Source organism: Trachurus trachurus, assembly GCF_905171665.1.
Source record: "Trachurus trachurus genome assembly, chromosome: 13".
NCBI classification, from domain to species: Eukaryota; Metazoa; Chordata; class Actinopteri; order Carangiformes; family Carangidae; genus Trachurus; species Trachurus trachurus.
In genome coordinates, this window is record NC_139892.1 from 39,597,211 (window position 1) to 39,623,066 (window position 25,856).

Genomic DNA, 25,856 nt, shown 5'->3' on the forward strand with positions numbered 1-25,856 from the left:
TCATATTTAATCACTGGAGATTTGTCTTGAATATGAAGGTGCTGCTACAGTCACAAACCAGTAAGCTACTATACTGTGTATATTTATAGATACATATATGTAATAAGTGTGGGTAGCATGTTTCTGTTCCCTCTGTCTGACAGATCACATCTGCCCCCGTCACGTTTCCAATCAAGGACGTTGGTTTTTAAAAGTTTGAACTACATAAAGCATCTGAAGGGAAAACTCCACTCCTGCGTTCATCATCTTACATCTGTGTGTTTCTGTCTGAACGTTGCGTTTACTGAACGTCTGCTTGTTTCACAGTTCATGTTTTTTTTGGTTTTTTTTTGTAACACTTTACTTGAATATGTGTTCATATGACTGACATAACACCGTCATGACCACGACATGACACCTAAACATAAACAACGATGAATACTTCTGACAGCTGTCGTTTAGTGTCATTCAGTAAGTTGTGTCACTTTTGATGCCAAGTTGACATTGTGTGAGATGTTTTTGTTATGAGAACTTGACATAAAGCAGGGCCGTTGCTAGGAATTCTGGGCCCCCTTAAAGAATACTAAAGTGGGCCCCTCCCCCTAACTTTTCCATTTTTTTTCTTAGACTACGTATGTATTATAATTTTTTATTTAGCCTACCTTGTTTTGATGCTAATGCGGCATTACACTGCAAAAACTCAAGTATCTTAGCAAGAATATTTGTCTTATTTCTACTCAAAATGTCATTTCTAGTCAAAACAAATCTCCATCCATCCATCCATCCATTGTCCGCCGCATTATCCGAGTCCGGGTCGCGGGGGCAGCAGTCGGAGCAGGGATCCCCAGACTTCCCTCTCCCCGGACACTTCCTCCAGCTCTTCCGGGGGGACCCCAAGGCGTTCCCAGGCCAGCCGAGTGACGTAGTCACTCCAGCGTGTCCTGGGTCTTCCTCGGGACCTCCTCCCGGTGGGACATGCCCGGAACACCTCACGAGGGAGGCGTCCAGGGGGCATCCTATACAGGTGCCCGAGCCACCTCAGCTGACTCCTCTCGATGTGGAGGAGCAGCGGCTCTGCTCCGAGCTCCTCCCGGGTGACAGAGCTCCTCACCCTATCTCTAAGGGAGCGCACCGCCACCCTGCGGAGGAAACTCATTTCGGCCGCTTGTATCCGGGATCCCGTTCTTTCGGTCATGACCCAGAGTTCATGACCATAGGTAAGGGTGGGAACGTAGATCGACCGGTAAATCGAGAGCTTTGCCTTTCGGCTCAGCTCCTTCTTCACCACGACGGACCGATACAATGACCGCATTACTGCAGCCGCCGCACCGATCCGCCTGTCAATCTCGCGCTCCGTTCTCCCCTCACTCGTGAACAAGACCCCAAGATACCGTATTTTCCGCACTATAACGCACACCGGATTATAAGACGCACCTTCAATGAATGGCCTATTTTAGAACTGTTTTCATATATAGGGCACACCGGATTATAAGGCGCATACCGTAGATGACCATTTAGTAGCAGTTAATATGCTAAATCGACTTGGAGCCCAGGCGTTTATAAGAACCAGGCGCGTATTTGCAACAGGCTACAATTTATTTTTGCAATGAGCAGCACCAGACCATCATGCAAAGAACAAGGAGCTCACCATAGCACCACTGGAACAAAACTACTTTTTCCCCCGACGCATCTTTATTGACATCAGACAATAAATACAAAGACAGTTTGTCTGTGTTACCGCGACACAGGGAGCTGATCAGAGCAGTGTTACGAATGATAACGGAAGGGGGGGTCGATCGCGGTAATTTCAACACTGTACATTAGCGCATTTATCTATATCCCTATATCCCTCAGTCTAGCGCGCCTGTGTTTGTGTGTCTGTGTGTGTGTGTGTGTGTGTGTGTGTGCGCGCGCGCCTGCATGCGAGGGAGAGAGAGAGAGGAGGGGCTGACTGACAGAAGAGGTGAGAGCCGGTGCTGTTAAAAAAAAAACTTTTGTTTTCTGTGCAAGACTATGGTAAACACTTAATCGCCCGGGTGTTTAATTGAACCGGCGTTTATTTTGCCAAATGAGCTCGGACCCCGGCGGCTATTAGAGCACAGGCGCGTATTTGCACGCGGGCGATTATTTGGTCATCTACGGTAGAATAGAAGATACTGCAGTCAAACTGGGGTTACGTTATGCATCCCCTAGATGGAGCTGAGTATGAATCAACCAATTAACCAATTGATCCATATATAAGGCGCTCCGTATTATAAGGCGCACTGTCGTTTTTTGAGAAAATTAAAGGCTTTTAAGTGCGCCTTATAGTGCGGAAAATACGGTACTTGAACTCCTCCACCTGAGGCAGGAACTCTCCCCCGACCTGGAGGGTGCAAGCCACCTTTTTCCGGTCGAGAACCATGGCCTCGGACTTAGAGGTGCTGATTCTCATCCCAGCTGCTTCACACTCGGCTGCAAACCGCCCCAGTGCATGCTGAAGGTCCTGGCTCGAGGGAGCCAACAAGACCACATCATCTGCAAAAAGCAGAGATGAGATCAAGTGGCTCCCGAACCGTACCCCCTCCGGCACTTGGCTGCGCCTAGAAATTCTGTCCATAAAGATAATGAACAGAACCGGTGACAAAGGGCAGCCCTGCCGGAGTCCAACACGCACCGGGAACAGGTCTGACTTACTGCCGGCCATGCGAACCAAGCTCCTGCTCCGGTCATACAGGGACCGTACAGCCCTCAGCAGAGGGCCTCCGATCCCATACTCTCGGAGCACCTCCCACAGGATGCCACGTGGGACACGGTCGAAAGCCTTCTCCAAGTCCACAAAACACATGTGGACTGGTTGGGCAAACTCCCATGCACCCTCGAGCACCCTGCGGAGGGTGTAGAGCTGGTCCAGTGTTCCACGGCCAGGGCGAAAACCGCATTGTTCCTCCTGAATCCGAGGTTCGACTATCGGCCGAATTCTCCTCTCCAGCACCCTGGAGTAGACTTTCCCCGGGAGGCTGAGGAGTGTGATCCCCCGGTAGTTGGAACACACCCTCCGGTCCCCCTTTTTGAAGAGAGGGACCACCACCCCGGTCTGCCAGTCCAGAGGCACTGACCCCGACTGCCACGCGATGCTGCAGAGGCGTGTCAGCCACGACAGCCCCGCAACATCCAGAGACTTGAGGTACTCAGGGCGGATCTCATCCACCCCCGGTGCCTTGCCACTGAGGAGCTTCCTGACTACCTCAGTGACTTCAGCTTGGGTGATGAATGAATCGACCTCTGAGTCCCCAGCCTCTGCTTCCTCGATGGAAGGCGTGTCAGTGGGATTGAGGAGATCCTCGAAGTATTCCTTCCACCGCCCGACGATATCCCCAGTCGAGGTCAGCAGCTCCCCTCCTCCACTGTAAACAGTGTTGGCGGAGCACTGCTTCCCCTTCCTGATGCGCCGGATGGTTTGCCAGAATTTCCTCGAGGCCGACCGGTAGTCCTCCTCCATGGCCTCACCGAACTTTTCCCAAACCCGAGTTTTTGCTTCCGCGACCGCCCGGGCTGCCGTCCGCTTGGCCTGCCGGTACCTGTCAGCTGCCTCGGGGGTCCCCCGAGCTAGCCAGGCTCGGTAGGACTCCTTCTTCAGCTTGACGGCATCCCTTACTTCCGGGCTCCACCACCGGGTTCGGGGATTGCCGCCGCGACAGGCACCGGAGACCTTACGGCCACAGCTCCGGACGGCCGCGTCAACAATGGAAGCGGAGAACATGGTCCATTCGGACTCAATGTCTCCGGCCTCCCTCGGAATCTGGTCAAAGCTCTCCCGGAGGTGAGAGTTGAAGACCTCCCTGACAGGGGATTCTGCCAGATGTTCCCAGCAGACCCTCACGATACGCTTGGGTCTTCCAGGTCTGACCAGCTTCCTCCCCTGCCAGCGGATCCAACTCACCACCAGGTGGTGATCAGTTGACAGCTCAGCCCCTCTCTTCACCCGAGTGTCCAAGACATACAGCCGGAGGTCAGATGACACGACTACAAAGTCGATCATTGACCTCCGGCCTAGGGTGTCCTGGTGCCACGTGCACTGATGGACACCCTTATGCTCGAACATGGTGTTCGTTATGGACAGACTGTGGCTAGCACAGAAGTCCAATAACAAAACAAAACAAATCTCATTATACTTAAAATAAGACACATCATATTAAAAGTAGCTTGTTTTTAGACACTTTTTACTTTTTGAAAAAAGTAGAAAAATCTGATAGTGGAACAAGTTTTTCTTCCTTATTACAAGCACAAAAAACACGTTTTCACTGGCAGATTTTTCTACTTATTTCAAGTGAAAATTAGTTTGAAACAAATGAAAATGATCTAAAAATAAGTTAATTTTTAGGTGATGAGTCTTATTTTAAGTGGAAAGAGATTAGTTTTGACTAGAAATGAGACATTTGGACAAGAAATAAGACAAATATTCTGGAAAGATTTTTACAGTGTACTATGAGTATTAGTCAGGGTCTTACACAGAATAAATCAGTCATACAAAGATTAGACTACTGGTGTTTGTATGGGCCCCACTGGGCGCTGGGCCCCTATATTATCATCACCTTTCTCCCCTAGACAACGGCTCTGCATAAAGACAACATAACTAATTGCCAAAAAATGTGTCAAGTTGTCAGAACAAAAACATCTCAAACAAAGTCAACTTTGCATCAAAAGGGACACAACTTACAGAACGACACTAAACGACAGCTGACAGAAGCAGGGTTTCCTCTACATGTAATTGATCGTGGCGCACCGCCCCGGCAAAATAAAAGCCGCCACACCTTCAGAGTGATGATTTTTTTTAATTTATTTTTTTTATGTTAAAACAATGTAAAGCAGGGTTTCCACAACCAGTTACCATTAGGTACTTTGCACCCCCCAGTTACAACTTTCGACTCATGCTTTTCAATCACAGCTGAGTTCTTTATTTCCTCGTCATTAAAAACGAAACTTATCAACCAGCACATCCAGGGTTTACCATTAATGAACGACTCTGTGGCGGCCAGGGGACAAGCGCTTCGCCCCTCAGCTCTATGTGTGTGTGTGTTCATCTCTCGCGCTCTGTTTCGATTAACAAACACAAATAGGCTACAAACGTACACACATTGGCCTCACGTGTTTGTCATTCCCGGTGTTTTATTTTGAAAATTGACCGGATTCTCTCGTGTTTCTTTGTGGCGACTTCCTGCTAAGACTGACGCGATCGCTCGCGGCTCGTGCACAAAATAGACCAAACGCCGAAACGATCGCTGCACGGCGCGAGGCGGCCGCGGAGGATTGGACCACCCTCGCCGCCATTGTTTTTTTTAAAATCCTGGAGGAAACACTGAAGTATTCATTGATGTTTATGACATCATGGTTATGATGGTGTTACGTCAGTCTTATGAACACGTATTCAAGTAAAGTGTTGTGCTGCCTAACTACCATGGCGACTGCACTGCAGGTGTTGGTGACGACACGCCGCCTGTCGACCACATGTACACAACGGCAATAAGAGGAAACGCTCCATCACACACGTGTTGGTCCCGACCAGACAGGACGGCCTCACCACCACCGCTCCATCCTGCAGAACTTTATTGTTATTCTGACAGCCAGCGGTGGGTTCTGATTGGCTGAGAGGTTTCTGGATCATTCTCCTTAAAACAAGCCATTGCCCCCCCCCCCCCCCCCCCCCCCCCACGCTGCAGCTGCAGCCGTGTCGTTACTGATGGATGCACAAGGCTCATTTGTGAGGAAACAACACTCTGCATGGACTTTGTAAGAGAATATTTTTGCACTATTAACGGTGACCATAATTGTCTTTAAGGGGGAAATGTTTGAACATGATTTTGTCAGAATTGGATGAGACGATGATCAGAGAGGAAAACAAACAACCCAGAGAGTTTCAGGATTATTTGTTTTTTATTTTTAGACAAGAAAAAGAAGGGAATCCTTATTAATAATATTATTAGTCTGAGTAGTTTTTGTTTTTCCAGAACGTGGCAGTGCCCTCTTTTACCTCTGATGTGTTTTTGTTACATGATGGACAAGTGTGTGAGTCACAGCAGGAGAATAATGACCATGACACCGATTACAACACGTCTTAATCTTTGTAAAACCTTGTTACACGATGATGTATTTTCATTGAGCCAAGTGCAATTTCTAATAGGAATTTGTAGCATTATACGAATTGGTTAAAACAAAACACACAAAACAATGTTGTACTTGACTGATTGACAGTGTTGGAGCAACGACGATGCTCATGTGTGACGTGTTCTCTCTGCAAATCCAGTCTCTTACTTTACTTTTCTGGAATCCCTGTATGATTAGTTTTTCTATACTGTTGTTGAGGATATTCATGTTGAGTCTGTTGAATAATGTCAGACCTGGTTCAGATGGCTGTACTAACAGCAGGCAAGTGCATGTGTACAGTGCAAATGTGAAAAACACTTACCTGGAAATAAACATATTTAAATAAAAAGTTCTCTGAATTAAAGTTAAAGTTCAACTAAAGAATATAGTTTCTGGTTTTTAACACCTGTTTGTTTTGAATAGATTAACTATACACTCTTAACGGCATAAACTGAGGGTTTAAACTCAGGGTTTCTTCAGCATCTCATTGTTCTGTACTTCTTAAATATATTTGTATTTTTCATCTTTTTCTTCTTTTCACCTCAGTTCTGCTTCTGCCAGGTGTTGTAATGCTCTAATCTATAGGCTATGTTATTAAAGTCAGCTTTATTGATGATTGCAAAGACATAGAGGACACAGAGAACACTATAGCTTATAATAAAAAACAAAACGTATGAAAGCTGTAAAGTATACACGAGAAAAAGACCCACAAGGTACATGAGAGGTTTTTTATTGATATGCTCTTTTTTTAATAATATACGTACACTATTGAATCAATAAGTGTTGTGTTATCTTTACATTTTTATTCCGTTACCGTGTCCTGAGGTTTCCTCTAAGCCAGATAAGACAGAAGTGGACTGTTTTCCACTTCTAAGCAAATAGAGGTCAATACATACAATACAATGATTTTTAGTAGCCCACAAGAGTAAACATAGTATTTATATTCTCTTTACTCTTGCTTGTTGTTTATTGCTGCCGTAACAAGTACATTTCCCATAAGTGGGATAAATTAAAGTCTCTTATAGTATGTTTGTTTGTTTCCATAATCCATAATCGACGCTTCCATCTTTAAAGGAAGAGGAAGAAGTTTACAAGAATCACTGAGAAGAGTTTAAAACATCAACTGATTTAATCCATGAATGTGAAAACGTGAGTGAGAGACAGAGACAGAGACAGACATGTAGAGACTGAACTGTCTGTTCAACAGTGAGAAGTGTGACAGTTGAGGTTCCTGTCACTATGCCTCCAGTTGATCATGTGCCCTGGCTACTTGGCCAAGGGGATGTCCCTTTGGGTGACTGGCAAGCGCGCATGACTCTTACCCGGGAGGTGTCGGTACAATCCCCGCCCGGGCCCTCTTCACCTTGCCACATTCTGGCGTTGTTGGCAGGATCCATGTAGCACTAGGGGTGGGTCCATGGATTCATAATGTGTGGCAGCCTGCGTGGAAGCACGAGGACGTGCTTGTGAATAGAGGGGGAGAGATGTGACAGTTGAGGTTCCTGTCACTATGCCTCCAGTTGATCATGTGCCCTGGCTACTTGGCCAAGGGGATGTCCCTTTGGGTGACTGGCAAGCGCGCGTGACTATTACCCGGGAGGTGTGGGTTCAATCCCCGCCCGGGCCCTCTTCACCTTGCCACAGAAGGTTTCTGTGACAGGAGGAGACTCTGCTTCACTCAACACAGACTAAACCAGGAACCAGAACCAGAACTGACTCCAAATCCAAACCCAGGATACAGAGGTTGAGTGAAGGTGGTGTTGTAGGTGTAGAGGTGGATCAGTGAGTCAGAGGAGACTCTGTAGAAGGACAGAGAGCCAGCAGGACAGTCCACATACACTGCTACTCTGTTAGAGACAGAGGAGGAGGAGGAGGAGGAGGAGGAGGAGGTGATACGTGTCACTCTGCTATTGTGACTGACCCAGTAACCACCATCAGAGCAGAACAGACTCCAGACTCATTCCAAACCAACAGTCTCCTCTGCCTCCTTTCCTGCTGATTCCTCTGTAACTCACTGATATATAAACTCCTCCGCTCCACTCGACCTCCCAGTAGCAGCGACCAGTCAGACCAGTTGAACACAGCAGCTGAGGACATGGGTCAAATCTGTCTGGATGATCAGGATATGACTGATCCTCCTCCACATGTGTCGCCTTCCTGTTGTTGTCAGACAGTTTGATCAGTTTACCCACTGTGTTTGTGTCGATTGTGAGTGGACAGGAATCTGATGGAGAGAACAAGACACAGCTGCAGTTATTGATCATGTGATCAGTTATTGACAGTTTGATGAAGACTCATGAGGTCAGTGATGTGACAGTGTGAAGATGGTTGAATGTGCTGCTTTGTTTCCATGAGTCAAAGTAAAAACAGACTTACACTTCCTCAGACCTGGTGTCAACCATGGGACTCCAGCAGGCTCCACCCTGAAAGGAGGAGGGGGGTCAGAGCAGCACCTTCTCTGTCAGCATGCACACATGGACATTACATGGCTCTCACACACACTGTTTTATCACTGTGTTCACATGGAGGCTGGTATGTCTGGATGAACACTGAGCACAGAGAAGAAGGAGCTGGAGTCTTTATCTAGTGATGATACAGAGCAGGAGGAGACCAGGAGGAAACACTTCATCATGTCTTTTTGGTTTGATTTTTATTCAAGTGCAATTTTTGATTTTTTAAAATATAATATAAAATGTAATAATGTTTCAAATTAACCTAGATATGTTTAAGCTTCCTTTTTTTCCCAGACATTTATGGCATTTTATGTGGTCTTCAAATATGAAAAGCAGAGTGATTTTGGTAAAAACTTTAAGAAATGAAAAGAATTCCATTTGCAATGAAAAAAAAAAGTATTAAATAGTTAATTTGCATTTAATGTTAATGGTTCAAAGGATGTCAGGCTGAATGGTCGGCCGACTCGGCCCCCACACATTTTTACTTCACCAAATCTGGCCCTCTTTGCAAAAAGTTTGGGGACCCCTGTCCAAGGGCATGAAAAAAAACTAAAAAATAAAAAAAAAAACTTTTCAAACATGATATTTTCAGAGAGTTACAGACATGTCCATTCCAGTGGACTACATGCGCCTAAGCCCTCACGGTAACACTTTATTTTAAGGGGTCCTTGTTCCTGTGTATCTACCTAATTAATTACAGTGTAATTACCTATGTAACCATATGTAATAACATGTACTTACATTGTAATTACATAGTGTATTTTGGTGTACTTACAGGTCCTTGTTACACTTGTAATAAGAAATGCTTTTTACAATACTTTGTCAAAGTGGCCTCTCTCTTTGGGGAAGGGGTACATCTGCAAGAAAAATGGGTGAAACCACAACCCATGTTGCCTGGGCAAACTTTTCCATCAATCTTCTTCCTGTCTCTTGAGTCTTGGAACATTTATGCTGTTACACAACTTAGTACATGTAACAGTTGTGTTAATACACCGTTGTTACTCTTTGATTCAGTGGAATGAGCACATTAAAATAAAGTGTACCTGCTGGGATACCTCAGTTCTTACACATTAGCTTAACATTGGATCGATAAGAAAAAGTAGCGAGTAGCGACCGGAATGAAGCTCAATGTAACCGAGTAAAAGTACCGCTTCTTCTGAAGAAATATACTCAAGTAAAAGTAACAAGTATGCTGCATTGAAACTACTCTTAGAAATACAATTTATCCAAAAAGTTACTCAAGTAAATGTAACGGAGTAAATGTAGTGCGTTACTACCCACCTCTGACCAGAGGGTTATTATCATCATTAGATGGAGCCTTGACGTGTGCGCGTAACCGATCTCTAAAACGTCTCTCTCTCCAAATATTTCTAATCGTTTGTCATGTTTAAATGACGTGTTTCAAAGGCATGTGTATTTTCAACATAAGAAAGAGTAATACCATTTAAAATTGTAATTTCCAACAGTGACAAACAACATTTCTGTGCGTTCCTACATTTATAGGCTACAAGCACTAAACACAGTCAGGAGCAGATGTAGATTTTGTGAGTAGCTACGAAAAGATCAGCACTACTAAAAGATGAATGCGGAAATCCACGTAAATTTCCACTGTTCACGTTTCATGAATAAGACCCAGTGAGTTTAGTATGAAACACTGAGTGTGAACACAACTTGTGTTTGTCTGAAGAAGAAAACTCCACAGGACGCTGAAGAATGAGGCTGTGAGCAGGTTTCCACAGGAGCCACAGCAGCAGTGAGTGGATGAAGGAGCTCTAATAGAAACCATCTGATCACAGTGACAGGACGGATCAGGATCTCATGATCAATGACTCTGTTCTTCTCTGCTCTTCACACAGATCAGCTGCAACACACTGACTCACTGAGATCAGTCACATCATGTGGAATAAAGCAGCCGTCCTCAGGACCAGTCCTGAGCTCCATCAAACCTGTCCACACATTTTGACTGGACTTGAAGTCAGAGTCCAGAGGAAGCAGAGAAACTGTAGAGCAGAGAGAAGCAGGCTCAGCTCAGAGCACATGGACTCAGACAGGAAGTGAAGCTCCAGCTGCTGGAGACTTTCATTAAGGAGCCACTTTGTGGCTTCATCTGATCTGGAGTCAGCACACACACAGTCTGAAAACAGCTGTTTGACCACACACACATTCAGCCACAAACACTGATTATTACACTGTTCACTACACTCACTGTCTTCTGATTGACAGCTCCAGGCCTCTGGACAGTGAGGACATCTGGATGTCACACTGTGATTGACTGTCTCCTCAACACAACAACACATCTCATCAGGACAAGACCAGGATCTCAGAGAGACTGAGCTGATTATTGATCATCAATATCTGACCAGACAGAGACCTGATGGTGCCGCCTGGTTTCTGTCTCTTATTTCCTCCTTGGTTGGAGACGCTGGGAGACGAATGTCTCTGAGCAGTGGACATGCTGATTCTTGTTGCTGTGTTGTTATTAGTGTGTCCACCATAGGCGGCGCTATCAATAGGCTAGGGGAAGCTTAGCTTCCCCTAGATTGTCACAGAAAATAAAATAAAATCATCACAAATAATAAAATGAAAAAATAAAATAATGTTTTTTTTTCCCGTTGTTGTTTTTAATTTATATTTTAGAAAGAGGTGGGAAATACATTAAAACACACATTTTTAAAGTATTATCTATGTCGATGATTTATTTATTTTTTATTTCGGTGGTATTTGTATTTGACTGGTTACCTGCGTCATTACGTACAGATGTTACTGGTTCAAAATTGCGGGGTTTGTCCTGCACTGCAGGATCGCGTGAACGCGTGACTTTTCACCACAACTGTTTTCCTCTAGGTGGCAGCACCGTACTAAATACTGCTCAGACGTTTTGGGGACAATGCTGACAGCCTGATAGCCGCGATTAGGAGTGGCGCTGTTCATGATACAGAATACAAGAGGATGAAAGGAGAACTAGCTGCAGACAGTAAATAATATAGTAGCCTAGTTTTTCAATGACCAAATGTAACGACGGGAGCTACAGTAGACTATAGCCCACGTCTCACTCTCTTTTTTTGGTCATCTGTCTCGTCATCTCCAAAATGTGTTTTTAAATGAGCCAACTACAGTACTGTGCAGTAGTGCCGCAGATTTCTCACTCCGCACCTTGTTTGAGAGTGCAGCTGGATGATTTCTTGTGAATGAACGGGTCTGTGTCACTTTGGGGCTGGGCGATAAAACATAGGATAAATAACTTTCCCTCGATAGAAGACGCGGCCGATACAAAGTCGATAGGTTTCATTCATCCATTTTTTGACAGACAAGACAAACAGCCAGTGATAATGAGAGTGGTGACACCGTCAGCCATGCAGCCGGCCTGGACTTTTTATTTTTAATTATGAAGGATCATCTGCGCAAGGCAAAGATGATAGCATCAACAAAACACGGCGTAACACACGCGGCTGTATGGGACAGGCTTTTATTTAATTCAGAACAAACCGCTTAGCAAAAATGGAAAATATACTCTATAATAATTAATTGATCTGTTGTTTGGCCACTGTTTGAAAATAACCCGAATTATGAGCAAATAATCTGATCCAGAGCAGCAGTCATAATCAGACTTCTTCTAAATAAACCTTAACATTCAATAACTGGGTCAGGTCGGACCATGGGTTACGCTCACGGACGCGTTGATGTTTTGTGATTTATCTGCTGCCTTGACTCTGCCCTTTATACATGTGCGTTCAGATTAACAATAAGACAAGCCATGGTTGAGTTTATTGAGTTAATAATCAGCATCTTAGTACCTCTGATCCGGAGCGATAGTGTTATGAAAATCGCTACAGTTGAACTGGTCTGGTTTTTAGCTGCTCAATCTCATTGTTTCAAAGAAAAGGGATTGATTTTTATAACGAAATGAAACGAAAACAATATTATATTGATACATTGTTGTAAAAAAAATCCAAAAGAAACGAAAATGAACTAAAGAAAATAACTTTCACACACACACATTAAAACAGTGCGATTGGTTGAAAGCTGATAATTAGCCATGTGCTTATAAGATGATTGGCCGAAACCAAGAACAAAGCCGCGTGAATGGCCAATCGCCATGTGTTAACGGACACACATCGACTCCTGATCTTTCCTCGTCGCAAGCCTTGATGTCTCCGCTGGTTCTATCTTCAACCTCAGACAGCATTAACATCTCTCACCAACACCCCGATGTAAGCTTGAGGCAGAGGGAGGAGGAGGAGGGGGGCTGTCGGGGTGGAGCTGCTGAAATGGAGAGCTGTCCCCCACAAGGTGCTAAAGTGAGGGAGAGGAGTGGAGAGACTGGCCGTCCTAAGAAACGCCGGTTGATTTGAGCGATTTAAGCAAAGCAAAGCCTGGGCTTTTATTATATGCTTGTGTTTTTTCTCTATTTTTGCCTGTTTTCACTCTGCACCTGCCCTAATGTGTGTCTCCCTTGTCTCTAGTAAATGAATATTTCCCACAATAAAATGAGTCTTTAGAACAAAGAACTGATTTTTTTCTCTAGCTTTATAGAGCTTTATAGGCTATAATAACCTTGCTTACTGCTTTTTGAATCACTTGACAAAATAAGATGCCTCAAGCAAACTTGGATATGAAAACATTTTATTGAAGAAGAAAAAACACACACACATTGTAGCATCAAGTACTGTAGGCTACTGTAGGCTACAGTAGGGTGAGGATAGGACCCTCAGATGATCTTCTCGGAGTTCGCAAGAACTCGTTGATCTTATCTATGCAGTCTTTCAAGTCCTTTCTGTCCATGCCTGGAAACTCCGTTCTCAGTGACTGCACTACAAAGTTCTTCACATGATGTTAATGCTGTCCGAGGTTGAAGATAGAACCAGCGGAGACATCAAGGCTTGCGACGAGGAAAGATCAGGAGTCGATGTGTGTCCGTTAACACATGGCGATTGGCCATTCACGCGGCTTTGTTCTTGGTTTCGGCCAATCATCTTATAAGCACATGGCTAATTATCAGCTTTCAACCAATCGCACTGTTTTAATGTGTGTGTGAAAGTTATTTTCTTTAGTTCATTTTCGTTTCTTTTGGATTTTTTTTTTACAACAATGTATCAATATAATATTGTTTTCGTTTCATTTCGTTATAAAAATCAATCCCTTTTCTTTGAAACACTGAGATTGAGCAGCTAAAAACCAGACCAGTTCAACTGTAGCGATTTTCATAACACTATCGCTCCGGATCAGAGGTACTAAGATGCTGATTATTAACTCAATAAACTCAACCATGGCTTGTCTTATTGTTAATCTGAACGCACATGTATAAAGGGCAGAGTCAAGGCAGCAGATAAATCACAAAACATCAACGCGTCCGTGAGCGTAACCCATGGTCCGACCTGACCCAGTTATTGAATGTTTAGGTTTATTTAGAAGAAGTCTGATTATGACTGCTGCTCTGGATCAGATTATTTGCTCATAATTCGGGTTATTTTCAAACAGTGGCCAAACAACAGATCAATTAATTATTATAGACTATATTTTCCATTTTTGCTAAGCGGTTTGTTCTGAATTAAATAAAAGCCTGTCCCATACAGCCGCGTGTGTTACGCCGTGTTTTGTTGATGCTATCATCTTTGCCTTGCGCAGATGATCCTTCATAATTTGTGATACATAATCATCAAGTCATAAAGCAAGACAGGCTTTATCATATTACAATAGTTTCTGTGATTTAGGCAGGGTATACAGTAGTTAGTTCTAGTTTAATAGCCTAGAGTTTAAGCTGTGGATTACTGCACAGATCACTGAGTCATCCGCCTGTCGTCCTCCGTTCTCACAGATGCCACCTGGTGGTTGTTTTGGCACATTGAGGCTTTTCATTAAAACCTCTTGTCTCGCCAAAGAAAAAAAATGCCTGAGTCTTGTGGCGTCTCGCGTGAACCACGCGTGAAGTCCGCAATTTTGAACCAGTAACATCTGTACACGCGGCGTAGCTACAACGCGCAGCGTAGAAGCTTACCCCTTTGCCTCGCTATGCTAGTCACTGACAGTCCAGCGAAATTAAAAGAAAAAAGCCCGGTAAAACGGACATTAGAAGGTTTTTGAATATCAAAATTAACGAGTCCGAGAGTCCCATGAAGCAGCAGCAATGAAGCCGACCACCGGCTGCCGCCTTCTCTCCTGCCACTGGCCTCCATCATGACGGCGGCTGCCTCCCCCCCGGATACCGGCCACTGCCCGCGAGTCACCGGTCTACCTCCGGACAGCCGCGGCCCCCCAAAACACCTGCGCACACCCTCCTCCAGTCACTGGCCTAAGTTACATCCAGACAGCAGCCCCGACCGCCCGGACACCTGCTGCCTCCCTCCTCCAGTCACCAGCCTATGGACACCTGTGTGAGCGCACATTCTCAGCGATACAGCAGTTGCGCAACTGGATGAGGACAATGGCACAGCAGATTATAGGTGCGTTTCCATTACCCCTTGAAATGCGCAAAACCTAAATATCGAAATTAAAAACTGGTAATGGAAACACCTACATTTCGAAAAAACTCAAGTATCGCAAAAAAGTTTTTACGCACTCATGAGGTGGTTTTTGAGACGTATCGATACAAACGTGTATCGCAAACGTGTAATGGAAACACTTTTTTCGCTTTTCTACACGTCACCGGAGTTGTGTGTGTCCACGCTGTGTTGGTTTATGTAACTTGAGGGGACAAATGAACCACATGTTTGTTGTCATGCATTGCTGACCTGGGCATTGTTTCTCATTAAATTAGATAAACCTTTCCTATCAACCCCCTTTTCCGTGCATGGTTGAAGGAGATTGGCTCGCATCCACGCTCCCACTCCCTCCTGCGCCGAAATGTCACCTTAAGTCACATAAACCAGTACGGGTGTGTGGACACAACCATAGGCTATATTGTTGTCAGCGCCTCATCACCGCTGGTGTTTAAAAAGCTCCGTTCTTTCTGCAGTCAGGTTAAAGCGCACATCCGCTGTGTTGGCAAACAAATAATCCCTCTATATCAATGGAGGCAACCGTGCTTGAGCAGCTTGGGTTGGAGGTGGTGTGAGTGCGGGCCAGCGGGGGACAGGGGAGGGGGCATTCGGGCTTCAGCGCGGTACGGAACAACTGGCCCGTGTGAGTGCGTCCTTGTGGCCGCTGCAGCGCCACACGGGCTTTGCCTTTCAGCAATCAAGCGCTGTTTTTGTCTTTGTTAAAAACAATAACAGCAGCAGCTGTAGACTTTCTTTTTTCTTTTTCTTTTTTTGTCCCGTAGCTTCCCCATTCCTTCTGCCCTAGCGCCGCCTATGGTGTCCACACTCAACAGGTGTCTACAGTCTCTGGGACTGTTCAGGTCAAACACTCTGTTGTTTTCAGGAGCAGTTCAACCAGCTGCAGCTGAAATGTTTCCTGATACACTTAAGCAATATCACAGGAGAGGGAGTGCTGTTGTACTGTATGCGCAATATACGGCCTTGTGCCTACGACCGAATCACAGCCGTGCTGATATACAGTACAACAGCACGACCTCGAGTGTGATATTGCTTTTATACAACAGTGCTACGAGCGCATTTTAGAACAGTAATAAACTACAAGAGAGTATGATTTGTTTGTTTATTTAATCATTTATTTGGCTCCGCCAACAGAAATAGTCCTGCAACTGGAAGGGAGACAAGGCTGTTGCCAAGCAATACATAAACATTTCATACTAGCTTGCTACTAGCTACAAGCTTTTCCACCGAGCTGCTTCCAGTGCTGGTTCTGGTTCTGAGCCCGTGTCTGATTAGCACCGGAGCAACAGGACCAGCGTGAAGACATACAGAGACGTTATCGATACCGTATTACATTTGTTTATCTGCTATGTAATCAATATAAACACAGTTGAAGCTAAGTAGCTGAGCTACGTGGCTAACAACAGCTAACGCTAATATCAAAACACATCGCCGTCAAAACATAGTTGCCCCCGCGGCGATTTTTTTCCAGCCGGGTTTAGTAGAGATTTATCTCCAATTAGACTGACCAGGTCAGGTCCAGGTTTTAATGTTCAGGTCCGTTTCTAACTGTAGTATCAGCAGAGAGATGGGGCAGCTCCTGTATGGGGAACATGGCTCTGACTTAGCTCCTGTCCACTGCTGAACAGCGGAGTGATAACGTCAATAAAAAGTCGCAGTGCTGTTATACTGTATATCAGCACTCATGGAACGTCTCTTGTCCAATCAAATTGCTCGGTTGGGACCGGTCGGAACTAACTGTTGTATAATCTGAAATAAAGTCTGATCCAAACATCTGGAGAGACTCAGAGCACAGCTGCCAACAGCTGCTTTCATCACTGACATTTCTTCTCCTGAATATGACACAGTGAGTCATGATGAGACACTGAAGTCATCATGAGGAGAAACTCCTGATCCCAGTAGTCCATCACTGTGACTGATGAAAGCTGCACAGCTCATGTTTGAAACACTCTGAGATTTTGGCTGCAGTATAGATGCTTATCAGTCACGTGACGTTCTTGTTGTGAGCGCCATCTTGGGTACCAACTGGGGACTGAGGCCCAGCTATGATCATTAGACTGTGTGGGCTTTGGTGAAGGATGTCTTAGTCTTTATTTCTCCATAACCACAGCCTAACTCTACATTATTACGCTTATTACATTATGAGTGAAATTATTAATTTCAGATGTAATGTTGATCAAAATACGACTTGTATCGATTTAAAAATTGCATTATTTAGCTAATCTGCAAGTCCAGCACTTCTCTACTGGTTTCCTCACCCTCCTTGGTCGTGTGTATTTGTTTTTAATCAAGAATTTAATAATCAATCAGTGGGTTGATGGATTATCATATACATGTTACAATGTGTGTATTTGTAGTCATATCTGTCATAAACAAGAGATTACGGTCAAAAATGTAAGGACTTTGTCACGGTTTACGGGACACGTTTGTGTCGCAGACTTGCGGTGCCACAGACGCTCTGACAGAGACGAGAGGAGAGCTGTGTTTTCAGCCACGATGGGGAAGGAGCTTAGCCTCGTAAACCCGCCTCTCCCGGAACTGCATTTCATTTCATTCTGAGGGAGAGTCTGGCCTCATCCCCGCTCTAAGCGTATGGGGTGGGCGGGAGCTGGGCGGGAGTAGTAGCGTTGACAGACAACCCCATTCAGCCAATCAGCAAGTTGGTGTAGTGACGGGGCTTTGCACCAGTCGGTCCCTGATTGGCCAACGTGCTGTGTCAATCACAGCGGGGACGCTGATTGGCTCGGCCTTCTGAGGGTTTCAGTCCAAACGCTTAGAATGGGGATGAGGCCAGACTCTCCCTCAGAATGAAATGAAATGCAGTTCTGGGAGAGGCGGGTTTACGAGGCTAGAAGGAGCCTCCACTCTCCCTGTGACAAGTTACAAGTCATTTATCTACATCACAATTAGTCCGAAGCTGTTTGATGACGGTAAAAATTAAACATAAGGTAAATATCCTGCATAGTTTCTCTTTTCTGTGCTGCGCTGATCAGAGCGGCGTCACTAGCAACGGTCTGTTATACAGAAATAACAGACTGTAAAAATCAAAATCAGGATGTAAATAAATATCAGAAATAAAAATAAATTATCGGAATGTGACATTCAAAAGAGCCGTGTAATAAAAAAAAAGGTTTATCCACTCTTTTTGTGAGATTTGATGTCACAGCCCATAGACTGCCTTTGGAAGTACCCAAGATGGCTCTGTGACCGGCTGCGACCGCTGTGTGACGTCACGTGATATCTATCTATAAACTGTGTTGGGACGAGTCAGACTGACAGAGGACGTCAATGGAATGGGCGGAGCTTCACTGTGGCCTACACCACCTCTGGATATGGTCTGAGTGATGGGGTCTGATGTCATCAATGCATGGATCACCTGAGACAGATGTTAATACCAGGTGTGACCAGGTGTGAACGGGGCCATAGAAAATGTTCCAGCTCCTCCTCCTCTATCAGACAGTGTGTGTGGCTGCAGCAGCCTCTCCATACCTGAGAGAGTCCAGTCTCCAGTCTGGATCCTCCAGTCCAGCAGACAGCAGCTTCACTCCTGAGGCTCCTGGATGGTTGTAGCTCAGGTCCAGCTCTCTCAGATGGGAGGGGTTGGAGCTCAGAGCTGAGGCCAGAGAAGCACAGCCTTCCTCTGTGACCAGACATCCTGACAGACTGAACACACACAACAACACACAGGAACCCTCTGTCAACACCTGCTGCTGTGTTCAAGTGGCATCAGATAAACAGCTGGATGGATCCTCACCTGAGAGTCTCCAGTCTACAGTGTGGACTCTCCAGTCCACCTGACAGCAGCTTCACTCCTGAGTCCTGCAGGTTGTTGTTACTCAGGTCCAGGTGTCTCAGACTAGAGGACTGGGAGCTGAGGACTGAGGACAGAGCTTCACAGCTTCTCTCTGAGAGGTTACAGCCACTCAGTCTGAAGAGATGATCATGAGGAATTAAAAAAGAAATGAGTTTATTATCTGTCCTGTTGCAAAAACAAAAGTGTTTTTATATAATCGTGAATAAATCCAACTATCTCTACACTTACAGAGCTTTGTTGGAGGCTTTGACCACTGGCAGCAGCCTCAGAAGAGCCTCCTCTGAAGCAGAGTATTTCTTCAGGTCAAACTCGTCCAGATCTTCTTCTGATGACAGTAAGATGAAGACCAGAGCCGACCACTGACCAGGAGACAGTTCATCTGTAGAGAGACTTCCTGATCTCAGGGACTGTTGGATCTCCTCCACTAGAGAACGATCATTCAGTTCATTCAGACAGTGGAACAGGTTGATGCTTCTCTCAGCAGAGGGAGTCTCTTCAATCTTCTTCTTGATGTAATGGACTGTTTCCTGATTGGACCGTGAGTCACTTCCTGTCTGTGTCATCACACCTCGTAGGAGATTCTGATTGGTCTCCAGTGAAAGACCCAGGAGGAAGCGGAGGAACAAGTCCAGGTGTCCATTTGGACTCTGTAAGGCCTCGCCCACAGCGCTCTGGTAGAAGTTTGTCTCTGCAGATTTGACTCCTGTTGTTTCAGTCTTCTTGGAGGTTGTTTGTTGTTGTGACATCAGGTTGAGTCCAGAGTTGATGAAGGTCAGATGGACATGAAGAGCAGCCAGAAACTCCTGAACACTCAGATGGACGAAGCAGAACACCTTGTCCTGGTACAGGCCTCTCTCCTCTTTAAAGATCTGTGTGAACACTCCTGAGTACACTGAGGCTGCTCTGATATCGATGCCACACTCTGTCAGGTCTGATTCATAGAAGATCAGGTTTCCTTTCTGCAACTGCTCAAAAGCCAGTTTTCCCAGAGACTCAATCATCTTCCTGCTCTCTGGACTCCAGTGTGGATCTGTCTCAGCTCCTCCATCATACTTGACCTTCTTCAGTTTTAGATGAACCACCAGGAAGTGGATGTACATCTCAGTCAGGGTCTTGGGCAGCTCTCCTCCCTCTCTGGTCTTCAACAGCTCCTCCAGAACTGTAGCAGTGATCCAGCAGAAGACTGGGATGTGGCACATGATGTGGAGGCTTCGTGAGGTCTTGATGTGGGAGATGATCTTTCTGGCCTGCTCCTTATCTCTGAACCTCTTCCTGAAGTACTCCTCCTTCTGTGGGTCAGTGAACCCTCTGACCTCTGTCACCATGTCAACACACTGAGGAGTGATCTGATTGGCTGCTGCAGGTCGTGTGGTTATCCAGAGGCGAGCAGAGGGAAGCAGGTTCCCCCTGATGAGGTTAGTCAGCAGCACGTTGACTGAGGTGGACTCTGTCACATCAGTCAGGATCTCAGTGTTGTGGAAGTCCAGAGGAAGTCGACACTCGTCCAGACCGTCAAAGATGAAGACGACCTGGAACTGATCAAACCTGCAGATTCCTGCTTCTTTGGTTCCAGAGAAGAAGTGATGAACAAGTTCCACCAAGCTGAACTTTTTCTCTTTTAGCACATTCAGCTCTCTGAAGGTGAAGGGAAATGTGAAGTGTATGTCCCGATTGGTTTTGTCTTCAGCCCAGTCCAGAGTGAACTTCTGTGTTAAAACTGTTTTCCCAATGCCAGCTACTCCCTTTGTCATCACTGTTCTGATTGGTCGGTCTCTTCCAGGTGGGGCTTTAAAGATGTCTTCTTGTCTGATGGTTGTTTCTGCTCTCCTGGACGCTGTTTCAATCTGTCTGACCTCATGTTCATCATTGACCCCTCCCGCCCCTCCCTCTGTGATGTAGAGCTCTGTGTAGATCTGGTTCAGAAGGGTTGGGTTTCCTGCTTTAGAGATCCCCTCAAACACACACTGGAACTTCTTCTTCAGGACAGATTTGAGTTTACGTCCACAAACTGGACCGGGAGTTCCTGAATAAACAAAAACACAGTAACATTCATAAAGAAAATATAACGTTTTAATTCCTCTAAATAGCGACTATATGAACATGTTCCCCCCATGTGTTGATGTCAGTGAACGTCTCATTTGTCCATCATGTTGAATCTTTAGAGAAATCCTCTTACTGCTCTGCAGACGCTCGGCCAGCTCCTCCTGCTTCATCCTCCTCAGGAAGTTCACTGTGATCTTCACTAATGCCTCTCTGCTGCTCCTCCTCTGCTCTTCATCCTCACCATCCAACACCTCCTCATCCTCTCTCTGACTCCCTGAGCATTCTGGGTAATCTGGACTCAGAGCCTTGTGGATCTTCTTCAGCTCGTTCTTGACAAAAGTGACCATGTTCTCCTCCAGCAGCTGGAACAGAAACTCTATGAGTGACAGCATCAAACTAAAACCATGGAGCCAAACATCAGATCCATGTTGGACAGACTGACAATCCACTGGTGTCAAAGTGCAGCATGGAGATGATGGTGAACACAAGAGATGTAACAGCAGCTGTTGGACATGTCCTCACCATAAATATGGAGTCCAGGTGTGTTTGATGCTGCTGGGCAGACTGACCACTGGGAACCTCTGAGCTCTCCTGGTCCACTCTGTGGAGGAATCAGTGTCAAGTCAACATCAGGACAGAGAGATAATACAAGATGGACTTTATATGTCCCCTGAGGACGTTCACAACAGACAGAGACACTTTGGTTTCAGACCTGGTCCGTCGTACAAACTGGTTCTTTTCTACAATAACCTGAGTCTGTCAGTTACAGCTTACATCTGATCAGCTGATCCACGTCCTCCTTTAAACTCAATGTAAAAGTCCTTTGAGTAGTCGCTCTTTAAAGACAGACAGCTGGGTTCAGGAGAGTCTGGTCTCTGCTGCTGGATCCTGAAACAACAACACAACTCATGTTTAACAGTTTTAGTTTTCAAAAGAATTCTCAGCAGAGTTATTTTAAGGGTTACAAATGTGAACTAGAAAATTTCCTCTGTTTTTGAATGGGCCACGGGGCTACTGCCGGTTTTGCCATCTCTGTCAACATGGGAATCAAACCCACGATCTTACTGTAACGTCAAGACAGAACTGATCAGACACATGATCATCTTTCTATAAGCACTGATATGGAGGAGCTGTAACCACATTAGGTTACGTGTGTGTGTGTGTGTGTGTGTGTGTGTAATCACATGAAGTTACCTGTGTGTGTTAGAGTGTGGGAGAGGAGTGCGCGCTTGTGCACGCATTTGTATGTTACCTGTGTGTTTTGATGTGTGTGTGTGTGTGTGTGTCTGTAACTGTAATCACATGAAGCTGGTTCTAGAGTCTGTGTGTGTGTGTGTGTGTGTGTGTGTGTGTGTGTGTGTGTGTGTGTGTGTGTGTGTGTGTGTGTGTGTGTGTGTGTGTGTGTGTGTGTGTGTGTGTGTGTGTGTGTGTGTGTGTGTGTGTGTGACTATGAGCTGCATCCTGTGTCAGTCTGATTTAGCTGTGTCTGTGTTTATAAACATTTAAACAAGCGCCAGGTGGATTGTTTATGAAGTTAACGAGCTCTGGCCTGAGAATCAGAGGTTACCACGGCAACTTGAGGTAGTTACCACGGTGATTGGGGCCCCCCAGGCTGAGACAGACAGAAACGTTGAGAAAAAGAGCCATTTTCTGCCTCTGCACCGGCCTCACATTTAGGCTTACTGTGACAAAAACGGTAACTCCTATCAGAACAAAACAGAGATCAACGTTGCTCTACGGACTTCCTGAAAAATGTGGTACGTTTTGGTGTTTCTACAGTAAATATTTTGGAGACGCTGGCAGTTTTAAAACATCAGTTCGTTCTGCTTCTCTCAGAAAATCTTTGTATTGGAGTCAATGAGGAGCAGAGACAGACGTGGCCGCACTTAGAGGCTGATAATTTAAATTCTGTAAGACTCTCTGATATTTTGAGCACATGACATGAGAGAGTCATGTGCTATGTGCTATGCTTGAGCACATGACATGAGAGAGTCATGTGCTATGTGCTATGCTTCTCACACCACATTTCTCATCTACAGGCTAAGGTCCGGGCTAAACTCGGTTTCCTTTATAGACATCGTCTCGCCTTCACTTCCTCTGCTAAACAGACTCTCATTAAATTGACAATTCTCCCCACACTCGATTTCGGTGACACCATCTATCGCACAGCTTGTAAGGGCACTCTTGCTAAACTGGACACACTCTATCATTCTGCTATCCGTTTTGCCACTAACGCCCCTTACAATACCCACCACTGTAGTCTTTACTCTCTGGTAAACTGGCCATCACTTCACACCCGCCGTCAGATCCACTGGCTCACTCTCATTTACAAGACCCTTCTTCAACGTACACCCCCCTACCTGTCTTGCTTGCTGCACCGACTCCCTGTCACATACAACACTCGGTCCTCCCATCTCATTCTGTTAACAACTCCTAAAACCAGATCTACATCCGGCCTTGCATCTTTCCAGTCAGCTGCTGTCTCTGACTGGAATGCGTTACAAAAACACCTTAAACTGGATAACTTCATCTCCATCCCCGCCTTCAAAAATGCCATCTCACACCTTTTTACAGATTCTTGCAGCTGCTTCCCTACTATTTAACTACTCAACTATCTAACCCGTTTCTTCAGTTTCTGCTTGTTGAACGCCCATACCTACCGCCGTTGGCCTAGGCCACTTTCTGTGTCACACTGCTCGCTAATGAATCCTGTAGTATCTGTAACAGACATTTACTCTCTTTTATGCTTGTAATAATCTTGTCTTCTATGCTTGAATATCCTTGTTATTAGCTTTTATGCCTTGTTTCTGCTGAATGTTTGTATTGTTGTGTATATTTGTTATTGTCTTTTAACCTATCTTTTCTCCCTCACAGCCCCCCCCCCCCCCCATCAAGAAGCTTATGCCTCTTGTCAGGCCATCATTGTAAATAAGAACTTGTTCTTAATTGATTTCGCCTGGTTAAATAAAGGTTAAATAAAAAATAAATAAATAAATAAAAAAGATAACAAGTTTGTCTACAATTTTCTGAAAAAATCATGTGTGTAGAGTGTAAATTGTGACCAGGCCAAGTGTGGAAAGAGAACAAATCTGGAGTTTTTCTGGGCTTTCTCCCACTCTAACCGATGATGTCACCCACTCTGACACGAACATTCCGTGCAATACACACCCATTATAATCTCATAATTTCTCCAAAAATGATCATGGTCATTGATCAGGGATTGATCAAAAACTATATGACCTATCAAAACGTAAAGTAATACGCCAATACACAAGACTTTGTCTACTGTTTAAAGTTTAAAGACCCCCTAAATGAAAAATTCACTTTCTTAAATGATTAACATGTCAATTTAGTGTGTGGGCTCTGCTACAAGGCATTTCAGGAGCAAAATTGCTAATCCACGCCATAACTGAGCATTTTAGACTCGAAAATGCAGTTTCAATACCAGACAAACTGGATTCAATTTTTCAAATTGGAGTCCGTTTTCGTGCGTCACAAAACTATAGCAACCAATCCTGTTGATTTTTCCCCCATCTCATTACATAAAATATGCACAGGGTACAAAGCGGGAGTAACGTACGTTAAACAGCGATGACAGCGACGTTGCTCTGTATTCGGGTGAGGAGTGGTTAAAGCAGAAGTAAGTGGTCCGGTCGTTTTCACCAATGCTGCGTTCCAGGCAGGCTTTTGAAATCGTAAATTACAGCTTCAAGTCACAACTTACGACTTTGTAGCGTTCCAGGCAACCCACTCGTGTTTTTCCGACCTGTTTTACCGGTGAAAGTCACTATTACGGCCACTCGTAACTTCCGACCGGTGAACTCGACTTCACGGTCGGAAAAATACGAGTTTCCTTGAACGCACCATAGCAGTCCTCGTCCCTACGTCGCCACATTCACGGCGTTCCTTGGCTGCACACACAGCCCTGCATGCCGTTCTCTCTCCTCATTGGATAAAAACTGTAGGATACGATAAATGTTTTCTCCTCGGCTCAGAGCAGAGCAGAGTGACTGACAGACCCGTGTTTCAGACCAAACACTCTATAGAAGTGATTGCTGTCGGAAGATATAACTATTTAAGACTTATATTAACACAAATATATCACTTACTTCTGCTTTAAGGACGGTGATACCAGCCTGTTACCGAGCAACTCAGAGACTCTGGGCATGGCCCCTGGATGCCAGCACCTAAACAACTCTATAATTCACCGCGGCGGCGGCTCTCTGCAGCCGTTGTTTGCTGTAGTAGTTCACCGCGACAGTGACACTTCACATATACAGCTAGAGGCAGTGTGTGCGGGGTCCGCCCACTATTCAGACATCCCGCTATTACGACATCCCTCTATCTAGACAAGCCGCTATTCCGACACGTTTTGGTATCGCTATTTCGACACGTCATCTTTTTTTTTTTTTTACAGCTGCGATACCCAGGCGCGTCTCTCTCTCTTTTTTTCTTTTCAGCATGCCTATCACCGGTTTGATGAGGGAGTGATGTTATTAATCTCAACAACTCAACTATCAAGTATCAAGTTGCAAACAAAACTGACACACATGATAAACAAACAGAACTATGCTGCAGTTTGTTTGTCAAGTTAACCTGTCACCTTCAGCACCACGGACAGTGAGGCGGATGAGCCGCGGAGAAGTAGCCCAGACTGAGAAGAAAGCAAGATACATGGCATCGGGCAATAAATCAGTCAGAAAAATTATCTTGCATTTTAATAAGCTACAATAAAAACAAAAACCTCCCAAATCTCAACAAAAAGGGAGCAGAAAGAAGAATAATCTTATGTAATCTGCCCCTTTATCCCAGAAAATCTTTAATTTTTTCTTTTACCTATGTTAAAACAATGTAAAGCAGGACGATAGTTACCATTACTTTGAACGCCTTTCCACTACACAGTTACAGCTCTACTGCACTCGGTTTAGGTAATTTTCCATTACAGCTGAG

At 45.1% G+C, this 25,856-nt stretch overlaps 1 protein-coding gene across 1 annotated transcript in view; it reads right to left on the reverse strand.

The window, feature by feature from the left end:
- Window positions 1-25,856, reverse strand: part of LOC310995914 (uncharacterized protein) — a 213,697-nt gene that overhangs the window by 42,209 nt on the left and 145,632 nt on the right. The window contains exon 8 of the mRNA XM_083985125.1: window positions 18,804-18,977. Within this exon, the coding sequence (XP_083841251.1) occupies window positions 18,804-18,977 (174 nt within the window). The remainder of the gene's footprint in view (window positions 1-18,803; window positions 18,978-25,856) is intronic.